The sequence below is a fragment of the Thamnophis sirtalis genome, unplaced genomic scaffold, assembly GCF_051295495.1.
Source record: "Thamnophis sirtalis isolate CommonGarterSnake01/CBP01778 unplaced genomic scaffold, rThaSir2_p1.2 scaffold_9, whole genome shotgun sequence".
NCBI classification, from domain to species: Eukaryota; Metazoa; Chordata; class Lepidosauria; order Squamata; family Natricidae; genus Thamnophis; species Thamnophis sirtalis.
In genome coordinates, this window is record NW_028261389.1 from 23,375,574 (window position 1) to 23,388,243 (window position 12,670).

The window sequence follows — 12,670 nt, forward strand, 5'->3', positions numbered from 1 at the left end:
AGTGCTTTTCAGAGACCCGGCAGCTGGAATATTGTACACAGAAGTCTCAATTCTGTGCTAAGGAAATACATATGCAAGCTGCCAGACATTATCATTAGGTAAATAAGGCAATATATGCAACCCTCACGATGCCAAGGAAGGCATTGAATAAGAAATCAAACATACTGTAAGTACCCTGACTATCTGGACAAAGTGAGTGGTTCTGTCCTGTTTGGGACTCATTATACCTAGGTAGCCAGATGTTATTCTATGGAGTTCAAATCCTCACCAGGAACTCATGGACCTTTGCATTTTAAAAGGTTATATGCAGTACATGAACTTTAGGAGCTATCCAAGTCCTGGCACTCAGTAGGTAGAGAAAGTAATATATACTATCCATTAGAATCACCTTTCCTTCAAATCTCAGAACAGAGAGATACAAATGGATCTTGCTGTGCCTTTGTGTACCAGGTATTCCTTTTCTATCTATTGGCATACACAAACAATACTGAAGAACCAATTCTTTCTAGAAGCTATGGGAGAAGTCTAGCAGGATCAGTGTAGCTAGCGTTACCCAAGAAGAAGTTGAGGAAAGTTCTCATGGCACTAAACTCAAGAATATTCTTATCTCAAGGATAGCCTTAGGAATGGAAGAAAAACAATATTTGGAATTAAGGTTGCAAGTTATGAACATTTACAGGGTAATAATCCACATTTAACCTGTTGGTTTTTCTCCCTGACATGCATGCATGGGATCCAGCTACAAATCCTTCTAAACTTAATAGGATTTGGTTTTCAGCTAACATGGTTAGTGGTTTAGCACTGCCTTCTTTTATAAATTCAATTTTGCTACACTCTGCTAATTAATTGTGATTTGGTATCTACATTATGTTGGGAAGCTTATAATAATAATAAAAATACCTTCCTCTTTCCGATAAACTGAGCATTGGATGCTGTCCATAGTTCTGCAGTTATAACCATGACCCTCCAATAGCTATTGATTTCAGCAATATTTGCATGACACTGTTTATTCTTACTCCAAACATCTTATAAAATCATTTCTTTCAAGTAAAGTAAAATGGATAAATCATACTCAGGCAAGGTAGTTTTTTTTTAAAGTAAAAAAACAAAGCTAAATTGGCACCTACAGCTTTGGAGATTGTCAGCTGCACACAACTCTGCCTACAAAATGGAAAAACAAAACTTTATTCTTGAAGGATATAATTTTGCTGAGAATGGAAACTTGAGGCCATCTGACAAAAACAGAGGTCAATAGATCTACTGAAGTCAAATCTAGCTAAAAGGAGTTATGTTTCCAAGAAGCAGAGAATACAGGATACTATTTTTTTAAAAAAAAAAACCTATCAAACTTTGCTTAACAAAAGCTGCTTTGTGAAAGTAAAATAAAACTGCATAAAATAATTTGTTCACTTTTCTTACTGCATACTTGCTTAAACTTAGCAGGAATCTGAAAGATCAGAAAGCTGTGCATGGTTTTTCTTTCAGAAAAGGGGAAAAAAAACCCTTCACTTTCACAGGAAACCATTAAAAAAAACTCTAAATGCAGATTGATGCCAATAAGCAGCTGCTATAAAGAACTATATACTGTAATCTCTGGGTTCCTTCTGTGCTTCTGGGTACATAATAATCCTAGAGAATCAGCTACTTGATGTCTAATGGGTATCACAATGTCAACATTTGCACCTGCAGTGCAATTCAAAACTGCTTGTATCCAACTCAGCAGTTATTAACCACAGCAAATGATGTAAGTGGGAATTTTAAATGTGACAGAGCAAGAATTTTTGCAGAAAGTTTTCCTAATCCAAGTTGAATTCTTAAGTACCTTCACCTTCACTGTTTTCTAAGCTGTCTTCATTCCATGCAGGCATTTCTCAACTGTGCTAAAATTGTTTAGCAGTTTAGAAATAAAATCCCAGTGCAGAAATAACGCCACTGAAAGTGTCTATAGCAATCTTCAAGCCAAAATCTGATTACACATACAGCAAAATTATCAATTATATATATATTTCAAAAAGAAGTCAAATAGGAAGAAAGATTTACCTTCAAGAAATCACAAAAGCAGCACTTAAATAATAGTGTTGAAAGACTGTTGGTTTTCCCCATTGCTTCTTAAGTGCAAACTCTGGAAATGAATTGGTTAGCAGAAAAATAATGAGGGGGGGATAAAAAAGAAAAAAAAAAGAAATCCAGGAGATGTTCACATATCAATATTGAGGAGTTTTATTCCATTGCGCAGGCTTGATCTGCTCTGATTTGAGAGTGAGATTTAGCAAACAGAAGATTTAGAGAAAATCCTCACATTTATCTACATTACAGACACTGTAGACAGGAAACAGCTGGAGGAGCATTTGATCTCTCTCTCTTCTCTCCTTTCTCTCTCTCTCTCCTCTCTCTCTCTCTCTCTCTTTCTCTCCCTCTTCTGGCAGAGTTACTGAGTAAGGATTTTTGGGCACAATGACAAATAACATCATACCTTTGCATTTTGAAACTGGAGCACTGAAGTGTCGTTGGGTTTTTTCCACCCAATCCCCCTCCTTCTTTAAAAGAATGCACGCTTCTGAATGGAAGACAAGAAAATATAGTTGAAGAACTCCGAGAAGCTGAAGCTGCAATAAGAAATGAAACATGTAAATGGACATGTTTCAGCTGGCTGCAATAGATACCCAGAGATTAATTCAGATACCTTTGCGCTGTGTTGTCCAAGAAGCTGCTGGGATTTCTGCATGTTGGCCATTGTGAGAACCAGCTCTTCTTAATATCAATGCTAAAAATCACCTTTTGCCATCTGATTCCTACCAGAATGGCTAATCCATATACAATGCACATCCTCGTGCCTTTTATAAAACCCGCTGGAATAAATGCATCTTGACAGAAGTGGAATATTTTTGTTTTTTTCCTTCTACCCCAGGGGTGTCAAACTCACATCATTGCAGCATCATCAGGGGACGTATCACAACTTTTTTCCTCTTTCCTAAACCCGTCGTGGGCATGACCAGCGCGTGACGTATCTGGCCCGCGGGCTACAAGTTTGACAGCCCTGTTCTATCGCACCTATTCATTGATGTTCCACAACATTTTGCTTTTTGTTTTGTTTTGTTAAAGCAAGCTTGATGGTGTGAATGGGCAAAGAATTGAGTGATCATGTAAGATGGATACAGCCGAGGGGGTCTGTTTTTTTCAAGAGCTAATCTGGGTCAGTCACCAGAACTAGAGATTTAGTCTTTTGAGCTTTTGCACTCGTGCTGGAACTGATCTTCAGGGAATTTCTCGCCCATCATCAAGGAAGTCTCCTGAGGATGGGCTCCAGAATGAGTCTGAAAGCTTGGAAGACTAAACCTCTAGTCCCAGTGACCAACCCAGATTGGATCATGCAATATTATCCTTGGACACATATATTTGTCTTCATTCATGATTTTTTTTCTTTGCAGATGAAGGATTTTTGCTTGTTTTTCGGGGATGTTACTCCTTACTGTGGTATATGTGTTATACTTTAACATTTATGTTTTGGTATGTATTTCACAAAACCTAAATGTTAAAGTCTAAAACGTATACCACAGTAAGTAATAATATCCCTGAAGAACAAGGAAAAATCCTTCATTTGCAAAAAAAATGTTTTGGTATGTATTTCACAGGAGACGCGGTGGCTCGGTGGCTAAGAGGCTGAACTCGTTGATCAGAAGGTCATCAGTTCAGCAGTTTGAATCCCTAGCACCGTGTAACGGAGTGAGCTCCTCTTACTTGTCCTAGCTTCTGCCAAGATAGCAGTTCGAAAGCATGTAAAAATGTAAGTAGAAAAATAGGAACCACCTTTGGTGGGAAGCTAACAGAGCTCCGTGTGCCCTCAGAGTTTAGTCATGCCGGCCACATGACCACAAAGATGTCTTTGGACAGTGCTGGCTCTTTGGCTTAGAAATGGAGATGAGCACCACATCTAGAGCCGGAAGCGACTAGCATGCATGTGCAGGGGAACCTTTACCTATGTATTTCACTCAAAAATGGCAAGAAACTGCCACTGAATTTGGTGGTTGAGAATGGAAGAAGCTGCACAATTCTGTACTAAATTATTAGAAGAGGTCTTCAGGAAGGGAATGTGGTTTGAAGATACCAAGTTATTCCCTAACAATAACCCTAAGTCTAGAAAGTCCTTTCTAAGACAGAAACTGAGGTGTAGTTGGATGGTCTTACTCCCAATCATGAGAAGATAGTAGCTAGTTAGATGGATAGTTTGACTTCACATAAGATAACTGAGATCTCAAACAGTGAGACTTCTCAAATTCCTATCAGCAACAGAAAATTTTTTGGCAGTGGAGCTGTTCATGGTAGGGCAACACACTTTATTATCTGCCCGTATCTATAGATCAAGCTGGCCCTCAGATATCTTTGAAAAAGTAGCTGAAATGGTCAGCATCCTTGGAGGGAGATGATCAAAACTGCTGATATATGTCACATCTTGTCAGTTATTGGATGTTCATCTTTTACATCTTTATTCTTTTCTCAGTTTGTTTCTGATTTATAAATAGCACATAGTGGCCAGAAATAGGAGGATATGATGTTATTGATCAGTTAAATCAAGTTGAAAATATAAAAATCCAAAGCAATAGATATAATCTGTTTAAATTATATATACTTTAGGACGAAGATAATTATCATGTGCAAGAATCAAAGCATGCATTCTTGCAATACATTGTTGTGTTTTTCTTTGCAGGCTCTTGGGAATTTCTTACTTAGTAAAAAGGGGGGGGTGGGAGCTACTTTCTCTGTGATTTGGATGAAATTATAAACCTGAAAAAATGTTTTCTGCAAAATATTTGCAAACTTTACCATCATCGGAAGAATGAAACAGATTCTGAAGCATGAGAAGTGTTGGAATATAAAGTTGTATGTTCCACTAGGCCTGTACTATCTCATTTCAAAAGGCAGTTTCCTTCTAGTCTGTGAACAGTACTGAAAAGCTGAAGAAACTGCAGTAATATGAGCACAGATCTCATTAAAGCACCCATATCTTAAGCTGCCATGCAAGCAGCAATATTTCTTAATGCAATTTATTAAAACAGTCATAAGCTTCAGGTTTGTGATTTACCAAGGCAGTAGTTGCCTAGGTCAGGGGTGTCAAACTTGTGTCATCACATGACGTATCATGACTCCCCCCCTTCGATAAACCAAGAGTGGGCGTGGCCAGCATGTGACATTTCTGGCCCGTGGACCGCACATTTGACACTCCTGGCCTAGATGGATCCATAGGAAGGGATGTTTTTTTAAAGAGGTGCTACATTCATGCTCCTGCATATATCTAAGCATGTTTGAAGTACGCACAGCCCTACTATGCTATGGTCAGCATAGAAATAAAATTAAGCTGCCAACCTGTTTTTTTTTTTAATGGGAGATTGAGGAGATATTCTTTCCTTCTTCACAAATAGATGGATATGCTGGAAAGGGCATGTTTTAGTCCATTTACAGATGACTCAAGTACTAAAGCCGAGTTTGTATGTTTCCCATATTGTATATTATAGTCAAATATAAGAATGACTGCCATCAAATACAACGCTATGGAAAGCTAGGCAAAGTTCACACATTAAGTCAAACTTCATGGATTGGGGCGCTTTTCATTCACAGTGTTCTGACCTAGGCTTCCCAAGATCATGAAGCAGACTCCTCGTCCCGATAAAACCTCTTTTATTTAGGTTAAAGGGGATTCTTCTCCAGCAAAGTCCCAGCAAACAGTCTTTCATGAGATTTCACAACTGCAGTCCTTTATCAGGATTGGAGAGTTGCAAAAAGGGGAAATGGTTAAACACTAAGACATATATTTTACTTTTTCATGAAACGTGTAATATACATAACAAATCTATGTGCAGTGCAGTACAAATCGGGGAAAACCCCACTATTTCTTAAGTGGGGAACAATTCGCTTCACCAACAGTTCAAACCAAAAGTTAAGTAGTGGTGTGAAAAACTCTATATTGCCTACAAGCTGAACACTGTTTTGCTAGTCATAGACCCTTATACTGAATATTAGGGTTGGATTCACTTTAAAAAAAGTGATTCATGACGTGTGTTTGGCCCTTCTGCAAGCACAGCATCCCTCTGCTACCATTGATCCTAAAGGATAGTGGTACAAAAAAGTTTCAAGACAGGGACATCCTCAAGGGGGAATCATAAAACCAAGGTGATGAGTACACTGCAGAATTGAAGGCCCTTTCCTGTTTACATGCAACATATATGAAATTGGACTGGGCTTCAGTTGTGTCACCATAGCATATGACTTCCCCCTGCAGAAACCTCTACCCAGGCTGGAACATGGCCAACAGATCTCTAGCATGCTTCAGCCAAGTGGAAAGAAGTGTCTCTGTAATTTCTCTCCCAATTGCTTTAGCAACTGGCAGAGAGCTTTGCTGAGGACTCAGGGGTAAGCAGAGCTCAGGACTCTATGTTGTTTTGAAGTCTGTGGATAGGATAGTAAGGGCAGGGAGAGCCCTGTTCCAGAGCAATGCTCATTGGTTGTATAGCATGGAGGATTGTGTGACTTGATAGGCTGGTCTTTGGGGATATTATGGTGTGTGTGAGAGAGAGGGGGGGAGAGGGAGAGGGTGGGAGAGAGGGGGAGAGATGGTGTGTGTGTGTGTGTGGTGTGTGTGTGTGTGTGTGTGTGTGTGAGAGAGAGAGAGAGAGAGAGAGAGAATAGACCTTGGGGAGATGTGATGTTGAGGAACACATTTCCATGTTGACAGACAAATGGGAAGATGTTGCATGTGCTGCTCCAGGAAAAGCAGGACCTTCGGTTTGTGGCAGGGCCTCACATCTATTGTAAATGTTCCAACACTGGAAATTTTAAAGAAGATATTGGATAACCATTTTTCTGAAATGGTATAGGGCCGTGATGGCAGATCTATGACACATGTGCCAGAAGTGGCACATAGAGCCATGTCTCTGGGCATGCCAGCTGTTGCCCATTGCTCTTCCGGATTCCGGAAACTGGAAGAGCAGCTCCCGACCTGCATGCATGCACCGGCCAGATGGTCTTCATGAGCGCATGTGCACCAGGAACCAGAAGACCATGTGACTGGTACTCATGCGCATGCCAGAAATCAGACGTTTAGCTTCCCGGCATGGACATGCACGCTGGAGAACTGCTCTTCCAGTTTTTGGTGCTCCCCTGCATGCATGTGCATGCTCCCATTTTGGCACCAAGTGCCGAAAAAAATAGCCAAAACTGGCATAGGGTTTCCTATCTGTGCAGGGGATTGGACTGGAGGATCTCCAAGGTCCCTTCCAACTCTGTTATTCTGTTTTATTATGTTCTGTTCCACTCCAATCTGCTCTATTTTTGCCTTACTTCTGGATCTATGTGGTTAGATTGCTGGATGCCTTGGTCTTAGGCTGCTTCTCTATATGAAGTTGAACCAGGACTGCAGATGTATTGGGCCATCTAGTTTTTTTTAAGTGATTGAATTGTATTGGCAGAAAACAGCAAGTAAATATTATTGAAATAATTATGATTCCATGGTCAGAAAGATGTTAAGAATGGCAAAGCATGTATATATCTCTGTTATTATTGACTCCGCAAATTATTGTCCAACTATACAGGTCAAAATAACCTGTTTCTGGTATAGGGAGGATCAAGTTGGAAGATAGTCCGGCTGGAAGTGATACCAGACACTTGGAAAGAGACAGGCATTGTTTGACCCAACTGCATTGGGCAAACGTAATCTCCAAACAGTTGGAAAAAGGTTATGGAGAATGTGTTATGTTTATATCCATGAACTTAAACCAGGTGTTTGTGTTGGTTGGGATCATCTTCTTGGAGCAGGAGAACATCAGTCTTCATCACCAATGGCAGTTGGCAGGTGAATGATGCTTTCTATGCAAACCTTTAAATGGAAGAATTTTCTCAGGATATACTCTGTCCAAAATGAAAGAAAGGGCAATGGTTTAGAACTGCAAATGTTTTAACTTTGCGGAAGAATGGTTTACATATTTTCACAGTAACAGCATCACAAGTTTGGCAAGTTTTCTCACTTTTTATCTTACAATGACCTGATAAGAAATTTATTTACACATGTTTGAATGTCTGCATATTTCCTAGAAACTGCTGTCAGACTGGAGAGAGAGAGAGGGAGAGAAGGAGAGAGAGGGAGAAGATTTAACAGGGGCAAATTAAGGCCAATCTAGTAGTTGCTATCGAGGAGTTAGGGATCTTTCCTACTCCTACCTGGAGTGGGACCACCTTCCGTATGCAAAACATTAGTTGTATCACAAAATTTCTCCACTACTGCTCATGAGATGGAATCAAAACCAATTGAGTAAAGCAGAGTGGAGGACATTTACGTTCCTTACATGTCATCTGGTGGAAAGAAAAATGAACCTTAGCCATCCAGAATATGTGCTTCCTTTTATGTGGAACTGCCATACCAAAGATATCAGAAAGCAAGCAAATGTGCAGGGCTGTGACAAAACTCTTCATTACAATACTGATAAGTTCTAAAATGTTGTCTGATTTTTCAACATTAATATTGTACCATGTTACAACTCTTAGATACCTTAGTTCCGTGATAGTGAACCTATGGCACATGTGCTACCTGTGGCACACGGAGTCCTCTCTGCGGGCACATGAGCTGTCGCCTATCTCAGTTCCACTGCACATGCGCATACGTCTTCTGCCAGCCAGCTGATTTTTGGGTCTGCGAGGAGGCTCTGGGCAGGTGAAAAATAGGCCGCCTGGAAGTTCTGGAAGTCCGGAAACAGGCCTGTTTACAGCCTCCGGAGAGCATCCTGAGCCAGGGGGGAAGCTGTTTTCATCCTCCCAGAGGCTTGAGGAGAGCCTACAGAGCCTGGGGAGGGCGGAAATGCCCAACCCCGCTGTGGTGCAGGAGACCAAGTAGACCACATCCACCATAGCCATGCCCACCCAGCAACCAGGCAGAGAACCGGTTGCTAAACTTTTTGTGTGGAGGGGCAGGGGATGAGTGATGGGGTCTGGGAGTATTGCATTACGGATATGGACACACACACACACACATACACACACACACACACATGCTGTCGCGCACACATGATTTTGGCATGCAAGGACAGAAAGGTTAGCCATCACTGTCCTAGTTATTAGTTGGCAATTTTGAGCGCCCCCCTGGCTTTTTTTTTTTTTTTAAAAATTGCTGCCAAATCAGCAAGGTGATTTCTTTTCATTATCTCTCAACTCTCAGTCTGTCCTTATGTTGAGTGGCATATCAAAAATAGACCGCTGATGGAAATAAATATAAGCAATGGAGACCAAAGAAGCTACAGTTTCTACTGAGCAGTACCATGAGCAGCGAATTCTCCTACTCCCTCATTTTTTTAAAAATCCTCATAGAAATTTCTTCTGGTAAATTAGGCTGAGAAGTTCCCCAAAAGTTGCTTAGCAACTTCCAATTCTTATCCTGTTATATGACATTCCAGTAGAAGAAATTAGTGTAAAATTTGAGTTTCTGCCTGCTGTTGGGTTGATTTCTCTTTTCTCTCATAATAAATATGAAAAATTTATTGCCATAAATGATTGGCTGCAACTTCTAATTTAGTGGGCTTTAGAAATGGTTTATAGCCCAACCCTACACTTATGCACTTGTAAATTCCACTGAACTCAGCTTATTCTTCAAAAGATATCCAGTACTTCAAATTGCAACCTTGGACATACATGTGAGATACATACAATATAGGGATGTATGAACCTGCAAACTCCTATCAGTTGTGGCTTAAAAAAAAAGTATATGCAAAAATGTATACAACTTTTCATGCAACTTCCATGTACGCATGCTGTACATATTTTGCTAACATGCGCATTGTTGCATGCAGTTGTTTTGACATGCAATATTCCAGCTGTTACTTTCGCTAATGCAGTGTCTGTGTATGTGTTTTCCCCTATATATTCTTTTTATCTGTGAAAATAGTTTTGCAACATTCAGGACAGCTTGACTATTGAATAATAGTTGCAGTTTGAATCATGTACAATTCAGGAAGTACGATGTAGGTATACTTGAAATAAAATGCCAAGAACATTTATCTCCATTCCCTTGATAGAATAATATAGAATAATAGAATTACGGAGTTGGAAGGAACCTTGGACGTCTTCTAGTCCAATCCCCTGCTTAGGCAGGAAGCTCTACACCACTTCAGATAAATGGTTATCCAACATCTTCTTAAAAACCTCCAATGTTGGAGCATTCACAACTTCTGGAGGCAAGTTGTTCCACTGATTAATTGTTCTAACTGTCAGGAAATTTCTCCTTAGTTTTAAGTTGCTTCTCTCCTTGATTAGTTTCCACCCATTGTTTCTTGCCCCACCCTCAGGTGCTTTGGAGAATAGCTTGATTCCCTCTTCTTTGTGGCAACCCCTGAGATCTTGGAACACTGCTCTCATGTCTTCCCCTAGTCCTTATTTTCATTAAACTATACATACTGAGTTCCTGCAACTGTTCTTCATATGTTTTAGTCTCCAGTCCCCTAATCACTTTGTTGCTCTTCTCTGCACTCTTTCTAGAGTCTCCACATCTTTTTTACATCGTGGTGACCAAAACTGAATGCAGTATTCCAAGTGTGGCCTTACCAAGGCATTATAAAGTGGTATTAACACTTCTTGTGATCTTGATTCTATCCCTCTGTTTATGCAGCCTAGAACTGTGTTGGCTTTTTTGGCAGCTGCTGCACACTGCTGGCTCATATTTAATTGATTGTCCACTAGGACTCCAAGATCCCTCTCACAGTTACTACTACTGAGCAAGTTCCACATATACTGTACCTGTGCATCTTGTTTTTCTTGCCTAAATGTAGAACTTTACTTTTTTCACAATTGAATTTTATTTTGTTAGATAGAGCCCAATGTTCAAGTGTGTCAAGATCCTTCTGTATCTTAAGTCTATCTTCTGGAGTGTTCAGTATTCCTGCCAGTTTGGTGTCATCTGAAAATTTGATGAGTTCCCATCTATCCCCTCGTCCAAGTCATTGATTAAGATGTTGAAGAGTACTGGGCCTAAAATAGAGCCTTGGGGTACTTCACTACGTACTTCCTTCCATGTAGGTGCAGTTCCATTGAGGACTACATGCTGAGTGAGGTTGGTCAGCCAGTTATGAATCCATCTGGTGAAGATGCTAACCCACATTTTTCTACTTTATCTAGTAGTAGATTATGGTCTACTTTATCAAACGCCTTACTGAAGCCAAGTAAATTATATCATGATATATATGTTGATAACTGTAATATCTATTTAATATCTATTCTTGCATATAAAGTCTGAAGAAAATGAGGGAAAGCTGTTGGGATCACATTCTTCTTATGGTTCCTGGAAGTATCCGGTTTGACTACTGTGAGAAACTGGATATTGAATTAGGCAAACCTTCATTCAGATCCAGAAGGACCCTCCATATGTTCTTATGCACAGTGTCCAGTACTCTTGGGTTGTTTCTCAGTAGGACATGACACCCGAATAAACAATTGCAACCACATTATTTAGAAAGAAGCTTCAGCTTACTCCATAAGACTTTATGGTGTTTGCTGTAAGGGCCTTTAAAATACAGTCCTGTTTCTATAACATTTTTTTAAAAAAAATAGAAATTGACTTTTTTCATAGACTGCTTTTTAATAGGTTTGTGCATGGTGGCTTTCTATTGTTTTTTTGAATGTCTTCTTGCTTCCACGTACTTATGTGTTTGGAGCATGGTTGAAGAAATGAAGTCCACGAAAAATAAAATAAAATAAATGGTGAGCCCTCTGGTGGTCACGTTGTTTATTTCGTTACAGCCGGTTCACATTATTCAGGGATCTGCCGTGAAGTTAAGTAGTGTGTTCTTTTCCCTCCTGAGAAAAGTGCTCCAATCTGGAGATCCAGTCAGCCATTGCTTCCAAACAATCGTTTTACTGCCTTTTTTCTTTTTTCCAACCAACACTCCATGTTCTGTGGCTCTTAAACCTCACTAGAGGTTTTCAGAAGAATGTTTCTGCTTAGATATTTGCTTTCCTGAAAAGTCCTTCTGCAAACCTCAGTTTTCTGCTCTAAGTAAGCTTGCTTTTAGAGAACCCAATTGCAGGAAGGAAAATTCTGATAAGGGGTGTCCTTGAGTTTTCTGTCCTGAAGGAAAAATGTGAAACCATGTGCCACCATAGTTGGCACATGGCACTATGTGCCAACCATATCAAGTTTGATATGAGGGGGAAAAATAATTCTGTGAGTCCCTTGGACTGCAAGACAATCAAACTGGTCAGTCCTAGAAGAGATCAATCCTGACTGCTCTTTAGAAGGCCAGATCCTGAAGATGAAATTCAAATACCTTGGCCACCTAATGAGAAGGTAGTACTCACTGGAGAAGAGCCCAATGCTGGGGAAGACTGAGGGCAAAAGAAGAAGAGGCCGATAGAGATAAGGTGGCTAGATGGAGTCACCGAAGCAGTAGGCGTGAGTTGTCCATGGGGTTGCGATGGGTAGGACATGACTTCGCAACTAACAACAACATAAAAGGAGCCCTTAATTGTTTTAGGATTTTCAGGGTGGCTCCAATGTTGAAGAGAGTACAGGAAGATGTAACAGAAAATGTGAAAATCCTCTTCCTGCAACTTCTGGCCAAGCCAGCATTGCTTTCCTGGAAGCAAAACCTCCTTCACCATTCAAAGGATTCCAATATTACCTCCATGGGAAAAATCCATG

At 40.2% G+C, this 12,670-nt stretch overlaps 1 protein-coding gene across 1 annotated transcript in view; it reads right to left on the reverse strand.

Annotated features, from left to right (window-relative positions):
- The window catches only part of IGF1 (insulin like growth factor 1), a 69,505-nt gene extending 67,255 nt beyond the window's left edge, over positions 1-2,250 (reverse strand). Inside the window, exon 1 of the mRNA XM_087723040.1 lies at positions 2,041-2,250. Within this exon, the coding sequence (XP_087579166.1) occupies positions 2,041-2,103 (63 nt within the window). The 5' untranslated portion in view covers positions 2,104-2,250. The remainder of the gene's footprint in view (positions 1-2,040) is intronic.
- Positions 2,251-12,670: the final 10,420 nt, after the last annotated feature.